Source organism: Megalopta genalis, chromosome 10, assembly GCF_051020955.1.
Source record: "Megalopta genalis isolate 19385.01 chromosome 10, iyMegGena1_principal, whole genome shotgun sequence".
In the NCBI taxonomy this organism is placed as follows: Eukaryota; Metazoa; Arthropoda; class Insecta; order Hymenoptera; family Halictidae; genus Megalopta; species Megalopta genalis.
The window spans coordinates 15,026,894-15,050,763 of NC_135022.1; the positions used below are offsets into that span (position 1 = coordinate 15,026,894).

At 40.1% G+C, this 23,870-nt stretch overlaps 4 protein-coding genes across 8 annotated transcripts in view; 3 read left to right on the plus strand and 1 right to left on the minus strand.

Moving 5' to 3' along the window:
- Positions 1-12,676, plus strand: part of LOC117219933 (uncharacterized) — an 80,840-nt gene extending 68,164 nt beyond the window's left edge. The window contains exons 3-13 of one of the 2 annotated variants that reach the window (XM_033469500.2): positions 1,905-1,999; positions 3,265-3,394; positions 4,225-4,328; positions 5,200-5,377; positions 6,488-6,731; positions 6,906-7,080; positions 7,162-7,288; positions 7,353-7,526; positions 7,612-7,694; positions 8,063-8,101; positions 8,738-8,878. In XM_033469500.2, the coding sequence (XP_033325391.1) occupies positions 1,905-1,999; positions 3,265-3,394; positions 4,225-4,328; positions 5,200-5,377; positions 6,488-6,731; positions 6,906-7,080; positions 7,162-7,288; positions 7,353-7,526; positions 7,612-7,694; positions 8,063-8,084 (1,332 nt within the window). In that variant the 3' untranslated portion in view covers positions 8,085-8,101; positions 8,738-8,878. Of the gene's footprint in view, positions 1-1,904; positions 2,000-3,264; positions 3,395-4,224; positions 4,329-5,199; positions 5,378-6,487; positions 6,732-6,905; positions 7,081-7,161; positions 7,289-7,352; positions 7,527-7,611; positions 7,695-8,062; positions 8,102-8,737 lie in introns of both variants that reach the window. The other variant, XM_033469499.2, reaches the window with a different exon arrangement.
- Positions 12,677-13,636: 960 nt separating this feature from the next.
- On the plus strand, positions 13,637-16,334 carry DEF8 (differentially expressed in FDCP 8 homolog). 3 transcript variants are annotated; one of them, XM_033469816.2, is made up of 8 exons: positions 13,637-13,714; positions 13,799-14,075; positions 14,152-14,443; positions 14,536-14,706; positions 14,872-14,925; positions 15,062-15,303; positions 15,372-15,607; positions 15,807-16,334. In XM_033469816.2, exons 2-8 carry the CDS (start codon positions 13,872-13,874, stop codon positions 16,021-16,023), a joined length of 1,416 nt encoding a protein of 471 aa, XP_033325707.2. In that variant the 5' UTR covers positions 13,637-13,714; positions 13,799-13,871; the 3' UTR covers positions 16,024-16,334. The 3 variants fall into 3 exon arrangements, with proteins under 3 accessions (XP_033325707.2, XP_076381045.1, XP_033325708.2); XM_076524930.1 differs by lacking the exon at positions 13,637-13,714 and having other exon boundaries at positions 13,721-14,075; XM_033469817.2 differs by lacking the exons at positions 13,637-13,714; positions 14,872-14,925 and having other exon boundaries at positions 13,721-14,075.
- A 129-nt stretch (positions 16,335-16,463) lies between these two features.
- LOC117220137 (phospholipase A2) lies at positions 16,464-18,815 on the plus strand. Its single transcript, XM_033469824.2, has 5 exons — positions 16,464-16,603; positions 17,005-17,273; positions 17,715-17,874; positions 18,353-18,505; positions 18,570-18,815. Exons 2-5 carry the CDS (start codon positions 17,012-17,014, stop codon positions 18,661-18,663), a joined length of 669 nt encoding a protein of 222 aa, XP_033325715.2. The 5' UTR covers positions 16,464-16,603; positions 17,005-17,011; the 3' UTR covers positions 18,664-18,815.
- On the minus strand, positions 18,728-23,755 carry su(r) (dihydropyrimidine dehydrogenase su(r)). 2 transcript variants are annotated; one of them, XM_033469813.2, is made up of 16 exons: positions 23,596-23,755; positions 23,388-23,498; positions 22,924-23,256; positions 22,551-22,859; positions 22,158-22,481; positions 21,751-21,961; positions 21,501-21,685; positions 21,212-21,427; positions 20,986-21,150; positions 20,760-20,912; positions 20,570-20,690; positions 20,210-20,472; positions 19,951-20,127; positions 19,271-19,495; positions 19,039-19,196; positions 18,728-18,956 (listed from the first exon to the last, which is right to left on the minus strand). In XM_033469813.2, the coding sequence occupies exons 1-16, from the start codon at positions 23,638-23,640 to the stop codon at positions 18,881-18,883; spliced, it is 3,072 nt and encodes a 1,023-aa protein (XP_033325704.2). In that variant the 5' UTR covers positions 23,641-23,755; the 3' UTR covers positions 18,728-18,880. The 2 variants fall into 2 exon arrangements, with proteins under 2 accessions (XP_033325704.2, XP_076381042.1); XM_076524927.1 differs by lacking the exons at positions 18,728-18,956; positions 19,039-19,196; positions 19,271-19,495 and adding an exon at positions 19,502-19,591.
- Positions 23,756-23,870: the final 115 nt, after the last annotated feature.

Genomic DNA, 23,870 nt, shown 5'->3' on the forward strand with positions numbered 1-23,870 from the left:
AATGCAGGTAACACAATGTGAATGACATTCGTACAGTACGAAGCTATTTTATTCAGCGCCTATAGTGAAAATGCATTGGAAGTTTGAAAAAAATAAGACCTCCGTTTCGTTAGAAAATTCAAGATGAATAGATTTGAATCCTTATCAGACAACAGATGTTCAGACCAAATGCACAATGTCTCGCGAAAGTTTAATAAATACTGTTCATTTGCAATTTCGTAGATGAATAGCTATCTTAGCTCCTCGCTTAATGTTTTCAATGAATGTACATATGTCGAGATAACAACGACGAGTCTCATAAGTTCTACAATGTATCACGACTTTTTTATTAGGCTGGTGTACACGAAATGTTAGATTTTCTTTACATGTGTACGTTTGTCTCCCTGTTTTCGTTATGCTTTTATTTTTGGCATAATCTCGTTTATGGTCGTACTGTCCAGATTCACATTTCAGCAAAGAAGATTTTCTCAAAAGTATTCCAGTTTGTTATTTGTTTTGAATTTCGCAAGGATACGAATCCAACCGATATTCGTGTATTTTTTTTATATGAGTATAAACCTGGTAATAATGCTGTAAAAGCTGCACGCAATATAAACTAGACATTTGGGGAGAATACATACTATTAACGATCGGTTTGGTGATTTTTCCCTATAAAATGAACCGCGTGGAAGACCCAAAACATCTGTGAAAAATGATGCTCTGAAAGCATTGGAGTAATTCACTACTCATTCCTTCGAACTAGGGAGACAATTACAGTCGAAAAGTACTGCCAGTATGTACATTGATGAAATGCATGAAAAATTGAAAATTATGCGCGCCCATCACTTGTTAATCGGCATAGCAACGCTCGGCCGCATACGTCGTAAAAAACAATTGCAAAATTAAACGAAATAAAATACGAAACTTTCGCCGGATCTTTCGCCAACCGACTTTCACTTTTTTAAACATTTAGAACAGTTTTTACGGACTAAACAGTATGAAAATGAAAACAGTCTGAAAAATACCACATCAGAGTTTATTGATTCTAAAGATCGAAGTTTCTTTAAGACAGGCATCTATGCGTTAAGATCTCGTTGGGAAAAGTGTATTGAAGCAAATGGAGCATATTTTGATTAAATAAACAGCTCGTGAAAGCTGTTGAAAAGAGCTGAGAAAACAGCTTGAAAAAAGATACGCAGTTTTATATATTCACTTAAAAATCCGACATCTCATACGCATCAACCTAATATTCATCGGTTAAGAACGTGCGCTCGCTAGAAGTTCTGCAATTTTGTTATCACAATAGCTGCCTATCCCACGTATGTCACTTCTACATTACTAAATTAGGGTTGTCAGAATGGAACGAAGAACTGTCGAGGCAAATATGACACGTCAGAAGTCTTCCTCCGCAAGTGCAGACTGGAATGCATCAGTACCGCGAGCGAACGGTGCAATTAACGTATCTATGGAATTAAAGAATCCGTGCATAGACATTTCTCGTAGACTGCGATCGAAACGCTGATTCTGTCTTTCACGACTCACGAAACTCACAGAAAGATTCGCAGCCCGATTATTACCAGCATTTGCAATGAATTTTCTTACGCAACAATCTGCCGATGACAGAACATTACAGATAACCGACGGTTGTAGAAAACCGTCGGCGCTGTTAGCCGGTGAAAGCTCTAGGAATCGATTGCATTCGATTAGCCTATAACGTTTGGGTATTGCATCGTCCTGTCGCGGACGCGTCGAGTTATTTTTATGATCGTTTCAATAGCCGCCGCGAAGATCGTTCGCGATCGAGAGATTATCCAGTTGACGAGTTAATCGGAGTGGATGTCCTGAGTCGCGCGTGTTCGTTGCATGTTTGCACTCGTGCAGTCCAGATGCAGTTTCTCTTGAACGGTTCTTGATGTTGGTTCCAGACGTACGCGAAAGACAAAGCGCAGCAGAAGAACCTACCGCCGCACACCACGTTACAGAGGCACGTGAAAGCGAACAGGAACGTACACATACCGAGGTAAATGTATACTTCAACCCCCTTTCACTATTTTCATTGAAAGCCGCGCATTGAGGGACCGAAAGGATCTTGTTTCGAGAGGGTTGGAAACCACGCTACACGATTATTATTTCTATTCGTGTTGGATACGTTACTGGACTAGATCCAATTTGCAGTTGGTAGTTAATCAACGCCACCAACTACACTGCAAATACAGCAGAACCTCGTCATTTATTTTTCCTTGGCTTTGCAACTTTGCAACTTTGCTACTTCTTACCCAGATCTAGCGAATGCCTCAGATTCACATTACACGAATCGGTAACGGAAACACATTATTATGTTATTGCTATTTTATTCAGTTTTAGAATTAAGTCGGGATTATATCTGGCTTATATCTGAATTAGGTTCAAAGTGAGGAGATTATAATATTAATGCTGCTTTATTCGTTTATATTTTTTCATTAATAATGTTATTGCTATTTTACTCAGTTTTAGAATTAAGTCTGGATTATATCTGGCTTATATCTGAATTAGGTTCAAAGCGCGAGAAGATTATAATATTAATGCTGCTTTATTCGTTTATATATATATTTTTTTTCATTAATAATGTTATTGCTATTTTACTCAGTTTTAGAATTAAGTCTGGATTATATCTGGCTTATATCTGAATTAGGTTCAAAGCGAGAAGATTATAACATTAATGCTGCTTTATTCGTTTATATTTTTCATTAATAATGTTATTGCTATTTTACTCAGTTTTATAATTAGGTCTGGATTATATCTGGCTTATATCTGAATTAGGTTCAAAGCGAAAAGATTATAATATTAATGCTGCTTTATTCGTTTATATTTTCATTAATAGAATACAGTAATAGTCGCTACCTCGAAAAAGTCATCAAATCGTTCAGAAAATCCAAATGTCTTTTTAAAGATGAATTCTAAATAATGATAAAAATTATTTTCGACTATACTTGGAAATATTTCCACAATATTACACCCGTATCTAGACCGACTAGAGTGATTTACTGTATCATGTTGATACATAATCTTTGCTTATTCATGTTGATGCATAGCAACAGCTATTCAGGAATATCTAAAAACATTAAGAAACTTCGGCAACATATTTCGTGATCATTGAAATGGAAGGTGGCTCCCTAAAACTGCTCGCATTTACCTCGAATAGAAGATGAGACAATATAGTTTCTCGGAAATCGTTGGTTGGCCGTTCGAAAAGCTGATCGTTGAGCAAAGCGCAATGCTGATCACGAACTCGCCTTTACCTTGCAGATTTTATTTCCCCGGGGGAAAGCCGCTGCCATTGTCGCAAGTGGAGGCTGCCATCGCCAAAATTACCGCGGCATTCCAGTCGCTGCCGGGCCATCGCGCCTCTCGCGCTCAATTTCACACGATCACGAAGGTAAGAAAACCAACAAACCCCGACCAAACCTAGTCCAGCATCCTCTGTTTCATTTGCCATTGTCTGGAACATTGTTTTCCAACGTGGAGCATAATCTCGTTCTCTCTAATTATCTGATTTTCTTTACTTTCAAACTCCATGAACTCATAACAACGCTTCCAAATTGCCTTGCATTGTTTCCCTAAATAAGTAATACTTTTCGAAATGTTATTTTTAAATTATCTTCCGAGTTCAATCACCGTTTCTCGATTGTTTTCCCAACTTTTTCTATAATGGATATAAAATCAATATTTTAGAAATAGATATGTACAAAAGGTCGGCGAAAATGCTGACAATCTTTACGACTGGTATTACATAATAACTAGCCTGCGAATTGTGCGAAATAAAAGTTGTCTGCACTAAATGCAAGACACAGGCGAGAATCGGAAATATTTTTATTGTTTTATATTTGATCAACTCGTTTTTGTTGTAAATCAGTATAAACGCATAATAACAGTAATAAATTGGACTGCGAATTTTTCTGCAAAATAAACACATTTATTTCTGTTGTTGACGATCTTAACAGAAATAATGCAATAGTATTTTTTCATTCCTTGGATGCTTTCACTATTTTGCGTTTGATCAACTCGTTCTCAGAAATGCGTAAAATCAACAGTCTGTTATATAAAAGCATGGTTGAAGGTTCAAAGACCTTTGGGGGTTGTATAACCACGGTACAACTAAGGATTGAATCTCGACAATCTTAAGCCAACGACATCAATTATCCATAGGTATTTTCTGATGAATGGATGAATAACGTAAATCTAATTAGCAACGATCTCTGATTGCAGGCATGCGATCTGCCTCTTTATTGGAAAGTGCCGCTCTTCCTGGCGGCAGGGGGCGACCAGACCGGCTACGTCGAGATGAACGCCTTCCTTGATTTCTGGAAAGAGTACGTAATAATATTCATGAAAACAACAGAGACGAGTTATAGTCTTTCAGCTCGTGCTCTATCGTGGCTCCGCCTTGTTCGGATTTTTTCCGTGGATTTACGATAAAAGGCAAGGGCAGAGAGGCGGACGAGATTCGAGGCGGAGGGACCTTGGAGATCCATCGTGTCTCCCATTCTATCTATCCAACCGACTCATAAATTACTTCCACCATTTTTACCGGAATTTATTGCTTTCCCGTACCGTTCTTCTATATGGTGTAATAGAGATATTAGCATATCCAAGGACACTTATGCTAGCTCCTCTGTATATCTTAATCGTCACTATCTGCACACTCTCTTTTCTCCTAGAGACACTGACATTTTTTCAGTTCAGATAGCTTTCAATCTTTCATTTCTAATCTCCGTTAACACTTTACACCATAAAAACGTGTCAAACCCGCGATGAAGTTCTACTAAATATGAATGTTATTCGGTTTTTCTAAATCAAACCAAAGAAAGAAAATGAAGATATACGAGAAACAAAAATCGTAGAGATCCATAACAGAAATTATTAAGAACGAATAAGTGCTAATAATCAACGCGGTTCTGAAAGAAATCGCAGTGCAAGGCGGTTAAAATCAGTTTCAAATTCGCAGAAACGCAGAGACGAGAAAATAGTGGCGATAAATCTCGATTTTAGCTCTTCGTTCATTAAACTAGCACGATAAAATGTTTAATATTCTACGCTAGCTTCGGCCAACTCGAAAATCGTCCTTGACGGGGTTACCCGAGCGGTTCGATAAAACGGCAGGGGCCTAAAAGGGCTTAAGCTGCGAACAATTGAATGAAGTCGAGCGGGAGGCCGAGAATAAATCGCTGTATCGTTTTACAGAATGTCGAACACCCACCACGACGCGGCGAGCAAGTTTATCAGAATCACAACCCGGGGCCAGAGGAACAGCATACTGCCCGAAGATCTGATCCCGCTGGTGCAGGACCTGGTCGAGACCCATCCCGGTTTAATTTTCCTGAAAGAGGCTACTGAGTTCCATTCACGCTACGTACACACGGTTCGTGCCCGTCCGATAAATATTTGCCAGGCGAGAGAGACACGAGCAAGCCGGTGAAACGCGGGGAAACAGAAGGAAAAATACCGTCGGAGACGCAGTCGTGATTTACGCAACGAGAAATTGGCGTCTTGAATTATTCAAGACGATCGCCGCCGGCAATTAACGCGTGCTGGATCCTCCGGCGAGAAGACGATCCCCAGGCGATTCGATTTGTTCCGATGTTTTGCTTAGAGATGTCCATGTTTTTCTTGCTTCGACGTAATTTTATTGTGAACGTTTGTTAAACTTCTATTCAATCCGGAGCTGCTGATTTTAGGCGATTTGTAACTGTTCAGATATTATCAGATTTGCATGCAAGATCAAAATTGTGAGAAGCAGAAGTTGAAGAGAGATCAATTTCCTCTTTGATTAATAGCGGTATGTTTAGAGGAATGTAATAGTATCCTTTAATATTTCTGATACTTTTGCTCATTTATATTTGTTGCGCTCATAAATACATAAAAGTTGCAGTCCCAAGGGTTTTGAAATCCTTTTAAGTTGCTTAACTTGTTTTAATGCGATGCTATGCTTCAAAGAGAATGAAAAACTTCTTCTGTCAGAAGAAACAGGCTACATTAAAGTACACTTTATAAAGAACAATAGTATGATATTCTGTAGTCAGCAGAGGCTATTTTTATAACATCATGGTATTATGACCTTTCGATTTTACTGATACGCAGCGGTGAACCATGGAAGTCTCTAAAAAAAAGTTATTAGCGTAAAACCAGCGATCCACTCGTGCCCACCAACAAAGATTTTCATAATGAAACTGGAATTGTTTGTTCGCGAAAGTAGCAAAAGATAAAGGTAGCATGAGACCGTCCATCAACACAGGTAGCTAAGATATTAAATCTTCGCAAGGTACAGCTTGCATGGCCGACTATAGTGGATTACCTGATGCATCTAATAAAGCAAAGTCTAGGATATCTAGGGAGACTAATATTTGTATTTGTTTCCCTCGCAGTAGCCGGCTGCCGTGTTTGCTTACGCCAGTCTCATTCTCTTTGAACCCGGAACGCGTCCAATACCCGAAGATTATAATTATCAATGTGATTTTTATGGATCCTGCAGGTGATCGCCAGGATATTCTACTGCGTGAATCGAAGCTGGAGCGGAAGGATTTCCGTGGCGGAACTGAGAAGGAGCAACTTGTTATCGGTGATTGCGATCCTCGAGCACAAGGAGGACATCAATCTAGTCACCGCATACTTCAGCTACGAACACTTCTATGTCATTTACTGCAAGTTCTGGGAGCTTGATCGGGATCACGACCTGTTCATCGACAAGAAGGATCTCACCAAGCATAACGATCACGGTAAGAACAGACTCCTCTATGAATTTCTGAATCAACATTGCCTTGGCTCTTATTTTACTTATAGTTACTCGACAGTTCTTAAAAGACGTAAACCGATAATTCCAGGGTCTTTTAATACTGTTTGCAAAGCAATAAATTGTCTTCGATTAGAATATTGTTAATTGTACGTTGCAGCTCTATCGAAGCGCATGATCGCAAGAATATTCAGCGGTGCGGTGACTAGAGGAGGCGTGAAGAGCGCGAACGGTGTGCAGCAACCCCAGGACAAGATGAGTTATACTGAATTTGTGTGGTTCTTGCTTAGCGAGGAGGACAAGAACCATCCCACCGCAATCGAATATTGGTTCAGGTAGACTATTCGATTCTAAAATTACCGTAACCAAAATCTTTAAATTTTAAGTGACTAGTTCACATCTGTGATCGTTGATAGATGCATGGATCTCGACGGCGACGGCTACTTGTCGATGTACGAATTAGAATACTTCTACGACGAGCAGTTGCATCGCATGGAGGCGATCGGATTGGAGACATTGCCGTTCGAGGATTGTCTCTGTCAGGTAATTATTGAATTCGTCTATCGTATTCCACTTGTGATTGCACGGTTTCGTGTATTTGGCGTAGATGTTGGACATGATCAAACCAGCGACGCCGGGGAAAATATCATTAAGCGACTTGAAGAGGTGCAAGATGACCTCGATATTCTTCGACACCTTCTTCAACCTCGAGAAGTATCTGGATCACGAACAGCGGGATCCGTTCGCGTCTGCGAGGGAGCACGACCCCGATGGCCACGAGGTGGGAATGAAAACATTTTCTAGTTCATTATTTAATTTACTATTGATTTTTCGATAATTCATTGGCGCCATTTCTTGATAAACAGCTGTCAGACTGGGACCGATTCGCAGCTGAAGAGTATGAGATGTTGGTAGCAGAGGAGAGTGGTAACGAACAAAACGAGCAGAAGTGAGTACCAGTGTTGCATCGCACGAGACGATAATCACGGTTCATCTATGCATTTCCTTAATCTCGTGACATCATCTATCTTCATCCATCCGTCAAACATTGTTCCAATGATCAATTTCAAATCGCTAAGGAAAGGCTAAAAGGGAAAGGATGGGAAGTGTTGATGAACGATAGATGAACCGATTCACCGTAGGGAGTTTCTTGCTTAACCCGAACTATGAAACGAAACTCATAGCTTCTTGAATTTCTGGCATGCTTTGCCGTTTAGATAGAACAGTATTTTTGAGCCCCCATTCCCGCGGGATCTAACAATTTCACCTTGTACTACGACCGTAATGACAATGTGGCGATCTATGCGTTTGTTGCAGGCTGTGTGATGATGAAATGTAACCATCATCTGCAGCTCAGTAAGTAAAGAAAACAGAAATGCATGGTATGGTGCACGTGAATGCGTAATGCATCGATAGAGAGTCAGCTAACTGCTTCTTAATCTTCGTTTCAATTTATTTTCTTTGCCCGCGGATATGTTTATTAACTTCCTTTGGAGAAGACTGATCGCGCAATTGCTATCAAACCGTACGAATTTTTCATTTTACAAGAATCGGCCCAACTTCTCTTCTATATAGCACTTTCCCGATGGACGGAAGTGGAATTTGAAAATTGATCTTCAACCCCTCGGACACCGGAAACTCGTCAATTGATTTGTTCAATGTTTTCACAAGTCCGAGAGTTGTGAACTTTCAAAGGAATACCGACCATCATCTTCCTTCGCTTCCATTTTTATCCTTTTCGTTGCTGCAAGTCGTTAGTTTCAACAAAGTATGGTTCAACTGCACAAAATGACTCAACAAATAGTCTCCGACGTTCTAAACATTATTCATCCTTGCACGGAACCGTAATTCGTTGAAGAATAAGTTGCCAAGTATTTTTAATTGTAGAGTAACTCGTCTATAGTCCAACAAAAAGCAGCTTGGTCCATAAAGAGCTGAAATAAAACCAATGAAAAGATTCATTCATATTAAAACGCTTTTGTCGATTCACAGGTCTTATGATTCCATGTCGGAAGACGTGTTCGCTCAAAATATGGATGGAGAATCGGTGGATCTGCTTCAGAATACTGAGCACCAGGGCTACCTCGACGATCAGTCGACGGCCAATCCGCAAGACTCCATTCATCAGTCAAGAAATCAGTACTATGATAGCGGAGATAGCGACGACTACGCCGAGAGCGACAACTGATTCTCCTTTGATGACACAAGGAACTTGAACGTGAAGAGAAGCTGTACTGGATCAGAAAAAGGAAGTAGAAACAGTCCCTTCTGAAGGAAAGATTAGTTTGAAGAAAGAGCAAACACTTTGAAAGACACAAAGAAGTTTATTAATGGATAAATGATCACAGTAATCCAGTGAAAAAATGAAAGAGAAGTCCTTGAAAAAGGAAGGAAAACAATTCCCCTTTAAGGAGGAAGTAGTTTGAGATTGCAAGTAGCAGATCAAGACGTTCAGTCAAAGATAAATGATCAAGATTCAGCGAAAAAGAGATTAGAGTCTTGAATAGTATTTGCTACAAATGTTGAAAGAACGTAGACGAGACACATAATTATTCTCCAAGTAATGGGGGTTGTCAGTGACCGTGAGAGGATTCCTGGATCCGTGGACTGTATTGTATCGGATCAATTCGGTGATCTTTGAAGTTACCGTGACTAAGTACAAAAGTACCGGAGACGCTCGAGATGGATTCTGAGTGTTCGCAATGTGACAAGGAGCATATCTAAAGATAGGTCGCTCTGGAAGCGTTCAGTGATCCTCTGCTAAATCCGGGGAGAGTTCATCGTCACCGAATCGATCTGCAGCTAAAAACGGACGAAGAAACCAGGCCGTCACGACTCGTGTGATAAGTGTCGTTGTTCAATCCTGTACACGATGTTCAATCTGTACGTGCTGTGTACTTCACGTTGTAAATAGACAGCAAATCACCGGACCCTTATTTTTACTTAACGTAAGAACCACTTTGAGACGTGACGCCTCCGATTGTTGCAGCCGTTCTCCCAGCACGCCATAATTTTATCGTGAACTATGGGGGATACCCTCCTCCGGAGGAGAACCCTCTCTGTCTTCCGTGTATTCGCACGCGTACCTTTTTCTAGCCCAAAGGATGTTATTTTTTAGAGGAAACGAAGAATGAATCTCCGTGAGACACAGTATATACAGTTTCTTGGAAGACAGAGAGGGAAGGAAGAGGACTCAGGGGTGTGCAGCTGCTGCAGTCGGAAGCAATACTAATCGAAGATATCAGGGAATCTCTTGCCCTCTGTAATCGTCTTGTAAACCATAGTATTACACCGCGACCGTATTGCGTGAAACTGATGAGAGGATCGTACAGAGTCAAAGTATTCGTCCACGATCGAGATAAATTCAATTGACTACTTTAGAGCGTTAATGAAATCAGGTCGAGTACCATAATTAGACACGAAATTGGTTCAGTGGTATACCCTTATATTTCAGAGCAAATCTCTGAAATTATTTTTACTTCAAGTAATACCTGAATGGCCAATTGATTTTATTGTGATTGTGGAGACCTTGTAGGCACTACTCGTACGCGAGTGTCTTCTTTTTCTGATGATGCAAACTATGTATTTCGCGAGCTTTCGCCATTTCATTTCTGCGGGCCTGGAAACGGGTAACGTTTACGATAAACAAGCCAAAGATGCAACGTGTTCCGTTGTCCGAAGAGCGAAGATGTACGAGAAGAGAGGAAAGATCGGGGAATTGCCAAGCGCTCTGTTTTGTTTCAAATTCGTGTTACGAAATTAGGGGTTTTTCCCTTGAGATTCCCTTGAATAGCAGGATGCCGGATTTTATGGACACTAGAACTACTAGTAAATCTAATTTGCGGTCTCTTATTTAGCAATTACTGAAATCCTGAAGCTTATTTTATGGAAATTACTGCGAGAAGTTGATTTGTTCAAATACACATTTAATTTTGACCACTCGGTAGTTGCAGCGTTAAATATTAGAACAGATCCGACCGATGAAGTCTTTTGTAAGTTGCGTTAATGTTATTTTGTAACAGAGGAAACATATCCAAAATAGTTTGTTAAATTCTCTTTTTTCGTATTTACTTCGGCGAGTCGATAAAAGGTTTCGTATGCGTACTCTTGAATGTTCAATCTTGTTTCCAAATGGATCTACCGATTTTATATTACTTTCTCGCTGTTATGGGAACACCGTGATGTTCCACTGCAAAGGACTTTTAAACGCGGTTCGACTCAACGATTGAACTTGAATTAATCACGGGTGTTGGTACTCTTATTCATTTAAAGAAGCATCTCGTGGCAAGCCCTTGATTGTTACTGTTAAATTGATTGCTCGTGAGATTTTATTTCTGCGTGAATTCTATGTCTTGTTGTTATATTAAATAATGAATTCGCTCGAACGACGACCGTTATTTCCGGTCTGTAAGAGTGTGCACTGCATTCGGATAACTGCCGCGGTACGAATCATTATATCTGATTGACCTGTTTTGAGCCGCCAAGACTGCTGGAATCCCTGTATATATATACATACACATACACACATATATATATACATATTACTTTCGTCTTCGAGATTTCATTTTTAAACTGCGTATATGATATTACTCTAGTCGAAATGTGTGCTATAATTCACGTAAAAAATGACCACGAGACTGGGGGGCTTAGTTTAGATATCTGTTTCGTGTTTGTTGATTAACGACGATGAATCGCGAGCGAAACTTCCTTGTCGTTATATGTATTTCGTTCTGGAGCACAATGGCCATGACTAGATTCGTTGAAAGAATAATCCCATTAATTTTCTTTTAAATACTTTCCGACCTATTTTTTTTGTCAACGCCTTCATATTGGGTCTAGAAAAAAATACGCAATAGTTTAAATTAATTACTAGAAAATTATAATGTAGACACTTAGACAATTTGAATTCTTAGATAAAGTAAATCCCTAATTGTCATAAGCGATTGATGTTCCAAAACGAAATATTGGATCCAAGACGGTGCTCCGGATCGATGCTTGGCAAACACTGAGACCGGTATTGTTCTTGTTGCTGTTTGCGTACCTGTTTAGTTGATTGCATGAGCCCAGCTGTTGTTTTATAAATCGCTCGTTTGAATCGTTTATCGAGGACCGATGTTTACCAAGCATTGAAGCCTACAACGAAACCCACGTGCTGCTTTTATGTCGGCGTATCGATCATCCGATAAGGAAGAGGATCTTATTAATCGGTTCTGATGGGAGAGTATATCGTGCAGAATCGGACTTCGTGAATTTCAATTTTCTTTTTTGTAACGCGGCGATCCGCGTGCGAGGTCGCTTTTGTTGACTATCCAAAGATGTAAAACTATTAACACTTTACAATCGTATCTTTTATATAGTTCGTTACGATATTTTTTTTTACTATATAAATACGTATATGTATATATATCTCTATGTGCATATATGTATATGTGCATATCTCTTCGTAGAAGTTCTCGTCGTAACGCGTTGTTCACGCATTCGTTTTTTGGCATCGACGACTCGACGTCGTGACGACGGGACGAGGAAAGAACGTGTCTGGTTATTCGTCATTGCATTTGGCCATGTTTTTTCGATTGTTATATTTATTCATTACTCTATGATAGGTTTATCACTGTTCTAGCGATCTGTTACGTGACGAAACGAGTCGAGCGTGTCCGCGCCACGATTTTCGCGTGTCTCCTCCGCGTATGTATTTCCAACGGGAAAAAAAACGGGAAGAACAAGGAAAACGAGGATTTTTCAATGGACACCATGCTCGCATCCCGAGATGTCGAAGTTCGTGGCTTGAAATTAAACACGCATGCTTTCGCAGTCTCGATTAATAAACTCACGTTCACCATTTACCTACATTTTTATTTATATATTTTATCTGTGCATGAGTAGACGAGTAAGGTAATTTTGCAAGTTAATAAAAATGAACGGTAAAAGATCCTTTGCTTCGCAATCTGTTCATTCAACCCTGTCCCTTTAGATTTAGATTCCTCTGCATTCTGTTCAGATCATTTGGAATACTGGGACGCTTTGTTCTATATATTTAGGATTAAATCATTCATTTTAACATGTAAATATATATATATACTAGAAGAAAAGAATTTAATGATACGAAAATTCAAGGAGCAACTAAACTCCGTAGTAATAAATATATTAAATTTCATCAAATTTATCATTTTTTATTTTGCATTTCCTAATTACAATTTACAGTGTTATTCAATAACCAAGGATACGTAAGTACATCTTACCCTTTATGCTACAACATAATTGGGAATATTCATAAAATATTAAAATAAATGAACTTTATAATATCAGAATATACTCAAATGTATTTTGGAAGTTTAGTAGATAGTCAGAAGAATAATATCACTGAGATCTGGAAAAATGTTTGATAACAGATAATTTGAGCAATTAAATTCATATTTTTAAAAGAACAGCAGATAACTCTAAATAAAACATCAAAATTGTATAAAATCAGAATGAGGATTACAACGTCTTAATGTTTAACCACATGTCAACGCATTACGGCAGACCAAAATTTAAAAAACTGAACAAAAATATAAAGCTAATACAATAATTCGAGCTATGCGTAAAAATTTTGATCTTAAATTATTTAGAACCATCTTACATTACTGCAAAGAGAAAAGTTACTTCAAATGACCTCAGCTAGCCCTCATTTTCGGCTGTTAAAATAATTGTGGAACACCCTGTATATAAAACGCATATTCGATATAAAATAAACATATGTTAGAATAGATTCTTGACTGGTTTCTAATACATATACTTGTTTTAGTGATACATACTTGTTTCTATCCGCACAGTTTTTGAGAATGTACCTACACGCAGGTTGGCAATTGGCTACCAGTTTCATCGTTTTGCCACAGATGGCGTCACGATGGATACAAAGTGAGTAATATTTACTTTATTAGACTTATGTGTGCTTACTTAGTAGAGGATGGTAATATCATAGACAAAAAGGTAGTCTATTTAGTAGACATTTGTTAAAAGCAAAAGTGTATACAATGATAGTATAAATTGACAGTTCTTTTTACATATGTTCAGGATTCTTATCGTCGTCAAGAATAAAATATTCTAAAATTCGAAGGATCCCAATAATCTGTAAGCTTTTTCTAAAATGATAGATGTTAAAACTGTTATAAACGACGCACAAGATATTAATCATGAGCCAAGGGTACGAAGTGACAGTACTGGAACAGTACCATCAACACCGTCATCGTCGTCTGATTACATGACAGGAGAAGCAGATGACAGTTCGGATAGTAAAGCTGCCATTCCATTCAGTCTAAAGTCTGTAGAAACTATACTGTCACTATCAAAGGTACTAAATCACTTTTTACACATACTTTCAAGCAAAATTTATTACTTACATTTTTGTGCACTTTGTTATTTATCAGTCAGTATGTGAAGAAGATCTCAAAGAAATGGTGCAAAAATGTAAGCAAATGGTATTGGAAAGTGCAGAATGCTCCGACGAAAGAAAATGGCTTGTTAGGCGCTTGATTGAATTACGTTTGAGAGTGCAAGAATTAAGAGAAGCATCAGAGGAGAATTCACTACAGACTCGAGTAATTTTAGGACATCATTTAGTACCACAGAAATACTATATAACAACTTATGGACCTGTATACTGTGATCATTGTAGTGGAACAATTTGGACTATGCTTCAATCATGGTACATGTGTAATGGTAAAATTCTTTTGTTACATGGAATAGACGTTCAAGTTTCCATTTTGATGTCAAGCCTGTACCAAATTCCTTTGCAAATTGTCTTTGTGCAGATTGCAAATTTTGTTGTCACTGGAAATGTTTAAGCAACATATGCAGAGTCTGTGTGCATGTTGTTGCCAGTGAAGCAGGTGGATATACTTACACAAAAGATATTTGCCCTGAACAAGGACTGGCAAGCCAAGGCTATCGATGCGCAGAATGCAAAGTGAAAATAACATTCAGTAAGTATCAGTAAGAAATGGAGTTTTCTAGATTGAATATTTCTTGAGAAAGCAATGTTGACAATGTTGAAGCAATTTTCCTTATTTGTTGATGATTCACTTTATAACTTGTTCACACACAAGATACTTTTTTATCACATGATTAAATAATGTTTCCATTACAAGCTTTCTCGAAGGGATTATCCTTATCTTGTTTTGGCAGTCCACTCAAGGGTTCAGGTAAACATAAGACAATAGATAAAAATGAATTTTTGTAGATGCTTTATTTACGAATTTTGTTTTGAATATTTAGTTACTACTAATTAAACTATAATATTGTACAATAAAAATTATAATATATTATTTACATATGTAGACTCATCATGGGTAGAACCACGACTTTGTGACTACAGCGGATTGTATTACTGTCAAAGGTGTCATTGGAACACCGTAATGGTAATACCTGCAAGAGTAATCAGAAATTGGGACATGGAACCGCGTCTAGTATCTCGCGTTGCATCCCAATTATTAACATTGTTAGAAGATCGACCTGTTCTACCCCTGGAGGAATTAAATCCAAAATTATTCACTTTGCTTCCAGACTTATCTTTAGTAAAGGTAAGGGATATATCTGAGAACAGAAAGCTAAGTAACGGGCAATAAGTAACAAAATTCATTGTCAATAGAAATTCCGGGAGGAAATGCAACTGATGAAGCACTACTTGGTTCTGTGCCCGGACGCGAACAACCAAGGTTTACCATGGAAAATTGGGAAACGTACACACATGATTGAAAACTCGAACAACTATTCTATCAAGGATCTAATTGATCTTAATAATGGGATTCTTCTGGAAGAGGTTCGAGCCACGTACGACACTATGCACGCTCATATTACGGAACAGTGCGAATTGTGCAAAGCACGGTAATTAATCAGAATTAACACTTAACAATAGATTTTTGGTCGCGACAAGCGCTGGCGTAAATAATTCGATTATTCAGATCGCGGTATATAAAGTATTAAGAAGCTATAATTCACTTTACAATTACTTCCACAATTCTCGAATATTCTAAGTTGATGATCTTCCCTTACAAGATGTGCTAAACTCTACCTATTTGTGTAGGGGTCATCTCTGCGAGTTATGCGGCAATGATGAAATTATATACCCGTGGGACGCAAGTTCCATCATTTGCCATCAATGCGCAGCTGTTCACCATCGCGTTTGCTGGTCAAAACGAAATCATTCCTGTCCACGATGCACAAGAATTCATAGTCGTCGCACCATGCAAGACCAACAAGCTTTAAAAAATGAGGAATCTCCTAGAGATACCAGGCAGTAAAAGAACATAAAGAAGAACATACAGTTTTCCAAAGAAAAACATAGATCATCGGAGTAAATGCACTGCATTATAGTCCAGCTAATTACGTATCAAACATTTGTAATGCTAAATAGCTATACTGTCGGATACATGCGAACTTCTGAACAACACAATGTAAATATGACATTCTTGTTGAACCGTGTTTATAATTTTGCGAAGTTGATGTCCTTCAGGACTATCTAAACAGATTATAATCTCAACATTATTGCCTTATCTGCAATACAAGTTTATGGCAATTGTTTTGTAAAATAAAACTGAGTCATGTTTCATAATTTTTAATGGATTTTTTCTGACCTCATGCGCGTGATTTACGATCTACCACATCATACGCCAGATTTACTTTCCGAGAGACGTAACACCTTGAACAATGTATCTCAATTATTAAAATTCCACTTACTAGCAACTTATTAATAATCAACTACTGTCGTTTCGTACGCTTTCCACCGTAAGCCGGCAAATAAAAGTTCGTGAGACGGTGATGGAATGTTCAGTTGTCGGTTCGCTCGAGAACACACACTATCGGAGCCATCAAAGTAATCAGGTATATACTCGTAAACGGGATTAACACAACACGTTGCCTATCGAAAACGTGTTAGAAAAGAGTCGTGCAGTGCCTGTAAATCGAACAAGTCAATGTCAAAAACAAATTTGAAAAATGTGATTCCTAAAAGGAATAGTTCTTGAAACAACAAAATCATTTAGTTACCTGAAAATAAGAAACCATCGTATCAGAATATCGGTGAAATTGAAGTAAAAATAGTAGCCTAAGAAGAATATTACATAAAATAAATATGTATTTATTTATGTACATCTCTCCCCTAACTAGTTAGCTATTGAAACTTGAGTTGTTGCTGCTGAAAGGTCGATCTGTGGCTTTTAAATGATTATTATTAAGTCATCGGTGGTAGATAAAGTGTTAATAATTTGTTTTTAATTCATCAGTGCAACGATGTCCACCTATTTACTGCTCTTCTCGGTGCTCTTCATTCTCGGTTGCGGAAGATGCGATGATTCGGTCCAGCTTAGAATCACTTACATAAGCACTCTCGAAAAAACAGCAATAACGATCATAAAATCCGGGCAAAAGATCGGGAAGGTCATCAAACATGTCCCAATATTAAACACCATATCAAAAAGCGTCCATAACAGTACCAGTACCATCTCTAATGTTTTAAATCCGTACAAGGACAGAATTAAGCTGATATTTCCAGGTACGTGACTAACTTCTTGAGAAAAATTCAATGAGAATGCGTTTTCCGAGATCTCGTGCAAGATATTCTTTGATTTTCCGTTTGTCGACGGATGCACCGTTGTAATTTATATAATTACGAGTCGGAGAATCGGGAAATAGTTATTTGAAGCAAACGTTAATCATTCTTAGATTGCGGCTTTTATGCGTTCACTATAAACGTGTGTAGATAAATTACAAAACGTTTCCAACTGTATCAAATGCGCCGTGATTGTTAGAAAGATTAGTTTTTTGCCTTTTTCTAATCACATATTCTGCTTTTTTTCGTCTCCGTGATTTCGCGGTCGCCATTGATACGGGCAACGGCAATTTTAACTGCGCATCAAGGTCCGCGGTTTAGATTCTTATTTGTACGACGCCAGCGTTGAAATTTATATCAAACCCATGATGGATGTAACTTTAGGAACATATTGGTGCGGCGACGGTGACATAGCAGACAATGAGAGAGATCTTGGCCGTTTTAATGAAACGGACGCGTGTTGCAGGGCTCACGACACCTGCCCCGAGGGCATTGAAGCGGGGGCAGAGAATTATGGCCTAAAAAACAATGGTATTTTCACAAGGTATTGAGAAATCCTATTTCGTAACAATAATATACGGCGACTGTCTGACCGTGGCCTCGAAAGATGCCGCAATATCAAAGTGATCTAATTAATATCACTTAAATTACAACATGTGCAATCATGTTTAACTTTTGTCACTTAGTAGTGTTAAAACAAATTATTATGCAAATTGATTTTAGATATAAGTAGCTAAGCACAACTTCACTCGATGTGACAGTCAATGTATAAGGATAAGTACACAGCGAATTTCACGAGTTTACGACAAAAATGAGTAGACAATGTTTAAAACTGTAAAATAATTAGAATACTCTAGGAATGCCTAGACGATAATATTTAATTAGTTTAAAATTTCATACTATTTTAGGGTAACTGAAAATCCGCTGTATAGCGACAAGTATTATTATTTAGTATTATTATTAGTATTATTATTTAGACACGTTTATATTATATACGTACTATATATTTATGTCACGCATAGATCGGCCTGCTATTGCGACGAGGTGTTTTATAACTGCCTGAAGAAAGCCGCATCTATAATATCCGCGGATATCGGAACCACCTATTTCAACATCTTAAGGCCACAATGCTTCAAACTGGACTATCCCATCTCTGATTGCGAAAAATATTCAAGGTAACGCGCCCCGCCACACATATCATTCTCAAAAAGTTAGCATTTCAAAGGATATTTATTTCAGACGGCGGCTCATACACGACAAGTGCCTGCAGTACAAGTTGGACACTGACAAATTCCCAGAATACCAATGGTTCGATAGTCCAGACTTTATTTAAGAATTTAAATTAATTCGTGTATCGGGTAAAACTCGCATGTAAAATAACGGCGTGTAATATGTAATAACGTTCAAAGTAATTTAATATTCTTAGGTATACAGTTATACAATAGTTAGTATTATATAACAATAAAGATTACAGAGTAATTTGTACGATGTTAAATCACCAACTGTTACCTGTATCTGTTAATCCACCAACATCAGGAAGCATGCTCTTCTTAAATTGGAATTTCGAATGCGCCCTTCGGCGGTATTCCCCGTTTGATCACGTGAGGTATCGTTTTAGGAACCATCCTGTAAATAGAACTCATTGCAAGGAGATCTCTGAGCAGTCGTGCTCGACAATCCATTGCATAAACCAGAGCAGGAGACTTACGTTATGCAATCGATGATGGGACATACTGAGAGACACAGAGTGCAGCCAGTGCAGTCGTCGGTCACTTTCGGAATGTGAGTGTCTGGATCGAAATGAATCGCTTGATAGCCGGAATCGGCGCAAGCCATGTAACATTTCCCACAATTTATACACATATCCTGCCAAAAACAAAATAGCTGGTCTTAGCGAAGAAGAACGGAGATCAAAATAGCGTAATCTCATCGGGACATACATCGTCTATCAATGCGACCACTTGATGTTTGGTGTCCAACTGTTTGAACGATCCGATGCGGCTCACAGCTTTACCAATCACGTCTTTCAGAGACGGTATAGGTGCAATTGGATTCGGGGCCGGTCTTGTGATCGCGACAGGTCGATCTAGAGGATTCGAATTCGCTTTGATCTCGGCGATCTTTTGCTCGCGAAGCTTTTGGTACTCCCCGAAGTAAGGCACATTCTGAAACGTAGATCGAATATTATAATGATTTTAATTTCAGTCGAAATTAGAAAATACTAACTTATACAATAAGTAATGCGAATTTCCTCCCACGTTCTTGTACGATGAAACATAGAAGTATAACAACAATATATATTTTTTCTGATTTTCTCGAATATTTGATGAATTGATATAAAAATTATCAATGAGACACGCATGTTACTGATTAGGAATCGGCTCTGATCATGGTTGCCGTTATTACTTGCAGAAACCAATGCAGCATAATGAATGAAGTTGGAAACTTCGTTTTCCAAAAACTAAAGTATCCCGTGGACGCGAATTTTATTCAACATTTTTATTTCATTCTCCACTGTGGAATGATTTTCACTGCGCCATAAATACTAAGACATTCTGCAGATCAGTCTGATAGTTGCGAATGTGTTTTCACCTTCCAAAAAAGTGAAAGGAATTATTACCTTGCCGAGGGCATGCTGCAGAGAAACTGGTTTTCCTTTTTGGTGTTTAAATGTCGCCGGACTCTGTCCGTCCCAGTCTTTCACTTGTCCCAGACTCTTCAGGTACAGCAATGTTTGCAAACCAGTCACATAATCGTCGATCAAGGTGAAATCTTGATTTTGTATAGCGCTGCAGACCTAGTTCGAGAATCGATACCGTCAAATCGATGCCCCAAATGAGAGATAACTTGCACGGAGATTAGATGGATGATTGATTCACCTGGAGGACCGAGGCACCGCAATGAAGGAACTGAAGAGCAACGTCCGCGGAATCTATACCACCGATGCCGAGTATGGGAAACCCGGGAAGATTCTGAGCGATGCTAGACACTGCTCTCAAAGCTTGAGGTCTCGTCGAGTTTCCCGACATGCCCCCGTAAGTGGTAGCTTTATGGACGCCAACGGCTGGCCAAGGGATGCCATCAGCATTCAGACCCATTAGACCTTGCACCGTGTTTATAGCGGACACTCCGTCAGCGTGGCCTGATATAGTGTTTAATTAGCATAGAATTCTAGACTAGTACAGGATTAGCTAAAACTAGGAAGGCTGTTTTAGACTGCATAGATTGTTTGGGCTTGCCTTCGTAGGCTGCTTTCGCGATAGAGACTATGTCGGTTATGTTCGGAGTTAGTTTGACGAAGAACGGTATCTTCACAGCATCTCGTACCCATCTTGAGATATTCCTCACCAATTCGGGATCCTAAAATGTAAGGGTAGCTGCAGTAACGATTACTAGGACGGGAATGAAATTGATGAAGATTATAGTAACCTGTCCGCAAGCCAGTCCCATACCAGACTCTCCCATTCCGTGCGGGCAAGACAGATTCAATTCCAAAGCGTCCGATCCTGCAGCTTCAGCCTTCTGAGCGAGCTCCGTCCAGTGTGCTCTGTTGTAGGTGCACATGATGCTAGCTATGACGATCTAAAAATAAACAGGGTTTAATTAACACCGACGGTAGCCCTTGGTCGAGAAGAATTGTACGTCAATTCCGGACCTTGGTCGGGAAGTCTCTTTTTAGCTCTGTAATGCTCTGGCACCAGTAAGCTGCCGTCTTTTCGGATATCAGTTCGATGTTCAGGAAGCTGCCTTGCTCGGGACCATAATGGTGGCGAGATGTTGTGCCCTTGATTATTCTCGGCGATACGTTCGTGACAAGATCCTGAAAATTACATCGTTGAACTTGTTTCTTTAAGAAAATTATATAGTTTCGTAATGTGTACCTGGTCCAAAGCGAATGTCTTCGTGACGGTGAAACCCCAACCAGCTTCAAAAGCTCGCCTGATCATGGCGCTGGAGGTGCAAGGTGGTGCAGAAGCAAGGCCGAAAGGGTTCTCGAACTGCATGCCGCAAAACTCGACCGACAGGTCAACATCGTCGATCGGGGTGTGAAACTTGGGCAGTTGAGGATTCTCGGGCACATCCAGATTGTGGGAATTCTATACAGGGAAACGAAGAGACCCACGGTTCGGTGCATTTCAACAATATTCTAGGGCTTGAAAAAAAAATAACCTGGATGAACTTGTGAATGTACCAAGCTGCCGTCTTTCCATCGTTCACGGATTCCACGGTGGTGTTTGCAACGCCTGCGAGGTCTCCGCCGCAGAAGACTCCTGGAACAGAAGTCCTCGTGTTCTCTCGGTCGACTTCCGGTAGGTTCCACTTGTTCAGTTTGACCGGTGCCATCGCCTTCATCACTGAAAAACGTTCTCCTTGCCACTTCTTTCAGGACTACGTGCAATACTTGAGTTATTGTCTTTACCACCGGAATCCTGCAGTCCCGATCCGAAAGCCGACACGACGAAGTCTGCTTTCAACCTGCACACCTGATCCTCGTCCTCCACCCACTCGCCGTTCTCAGTTTCCTCTGTTCGACAGAACTCTATCGCAACTATCTTCCCGCTGCGAGTGATCACTTTCCTCGGAGATTGGAAGGGAATGAACTCGCATTTCTCTAGCTTCGCTAATTCGAGCTGAGTAAAGAGGAATATGAGTAAAAAACATCAGGAAAAGTACCTCGAATCCTCGGAAGGCGAGCGTGTATGCTCTAATTTCTAAATTATTTGGACACTCTCCTAAGATGTGTTTTCATTGATATCGATCTGAAAAGTATCTGTAAGCGAATACAACAGCCGTCCGAGGGTTACCAATGCATAGAACGATCATCACCTCTTCAGGAACAGCTCGCACGTTCGTGAACCCCTTCCTGAACACAACGTAGACTTTCCTGGCGCCGCATCGCAGCGCGGAAGTGGCGCAATCGAATGCCGTATCGCCGGCACCGAGAACCACAACGTTGCCATGAAGAGAAGGCAGCTTTTTACTTTTACATTGACACAGTCCAGGCTTGCTACCCTCCGCCACCTTCGGCAGGAAGCTCTTCGACGTGAAGAATCCCATTTCTGCGGTGAGGTCCGCGAAAATCGGGATGGTTTTTGCTTCGGGAAGTCCAATTCCCAGGAAGATGGCTTTGTACCCGTCATCTTGAAGACCCTGTAATGATTTTCGTTCTATAAAGATCATTGCTCGAAATCTCCTGCTGTTAGAGGAGGAAACGACTACCTGTATCGTTAGATCGCTCTCAGAGAGAGCTCTGCCCAGCTCGATCTTCACGCCTAGATCCTTCACGAGGTCGACCTCGAAGTTGACGACCTCGTACGGCAACCGATACTGCGGAATCTCTGAAGAGCTAAGGCCACCGATGTAACACTCTTTCTCGAAGATCGTGACGTCGTCGTAGCCTAATCGGGCGAGGAATGTAGCGCAAGACAACGAAGCCGGACCGCAGCCCAGCAATGCAATCTTTGTGTCTGCATGCGCGACCTTCTGTCCCGGGATCCGCGTTTGGGGTATGCTCATTTGTTTGAAGATCTACGGGTAAAGGCGAGTTTAGGTGAGGTGGTGACCAAGATTGGCTGTCTGCGTTGCTTCTTACATCGGTAGCAAATTGCTGGAGGCCGCCGATGTTGATGGGGCCCTCCTCGGACGCGTGCAGGTTACAGCCGCCCACGCAGAGGTCGCTTGTAGGGCAAACCATGCCGCAGGTCAATCCTAGGGGATTGTCCGAAAGAATCGCCTTCGCTGCTCCATAGTAATTCTTGTTGGATATGGAGGTGATGAAGGACTTGATGTCCAGTTGCGTGGGGCAGGACTTCTGGCAGGGTGCATCGGTGCATTTCAGGCATCGCGCGGCTTCCTTCAACGCGCCGCGTTCGCTCAGCGTGGTGTGCTTGATGTCGTCGAAGTTCTTCGTCAACGGTGGACAGTTCTGATAAAAATTGATTATCGGGCTCTTATCAAATCTGACGATAGTGTCCCTTATAAGAAACCACAAATATTCAATCAGGAATATAGTTTTCCATGGGGGGAAAAAGAAATAAACGAGCAAGAAATGTTTACGCTGCATTTTTCGTTGACGTTCCTCTTCCACTTCTTCTTATTCTCCTTTGTCTGGGCCGAGGGGACCAAATTCGCGAACGGTTTTGCCTTCGGGTTCAGCCTCAGAAGATTCTGTGGGGAAACAGAAGAGAAAATGAAATGTATAAAATAGAGATGAAATAAGAATTAGATCCGCGAGTGAGCTGCGCGAATTCGAGTGAGAGCTTGCCTCGATGTCGGCCACGTCTCTGCTAAGCATCGCGGTGGTTGCCATGTCTTCTCGGTAATAATAGAATCTACGCAGTTGAGCAGGTACGTAACTGAAGCAACTTACTTCGAGTTACCGTTGGCGAGTGACTAACAGGCTACCGTTGACTGGAATAAAGGTCATCCCCCCACTATCTCGAGCTTCGAAAGCCCTGATAAGCAGCGCCGAACGTGTTGCAGATTGATGGTGGGAATAAGCGGGATTGGGTGATGTTAATGGAACGCAATGACAATTTC

Excerpts from the sequence above, each read along its gene's own strand:
- DEF8 (XM_033469816.2), top strand. The coding sequence starts at position 13,872 with ATGATAGATGTTAAAACTGTTATAAACGACGCACAAGATATTAATCAT. Across the intron at positions 14,926-15,061 it reads CAGTCCACTCAAGGGTTCAG|ACTCATCATGGGTAGAACCA; the intron begins GTAAACATAAGA and ends TTACATATGTAG. Across the intron at positions 15,608-15,806 it reads TGCGAATTGTGCAAAGCACG|GGGTCATCTCTGCGAGTTAT; the intron begins GTAATTAATCAG and ends CTATTTGTGTAG.
- LOC117220137 (XM_033469824.2), top strand. The coding sequence starts at position 17,012 with ATGTCCACCTATTTACTGCTCTTCTCGGTGCTCTTCATTCTCGGTTGC. Across the intron at positions 17,875-18,352 it reads AACAATGGTATTTTCACAAG|ATCGGCCTGCTATTGCGACG; the intron begins GTATTGAGAAAT and ends TGTCACGCATAG. Across the intron at positions 18,506-18,569 it reads GATTGCGAAAAATATTCAAG|ACGGCGGCTCATACACGACA; the intron begins GTAACGCGCCCC and ends TATTTATTTCAG.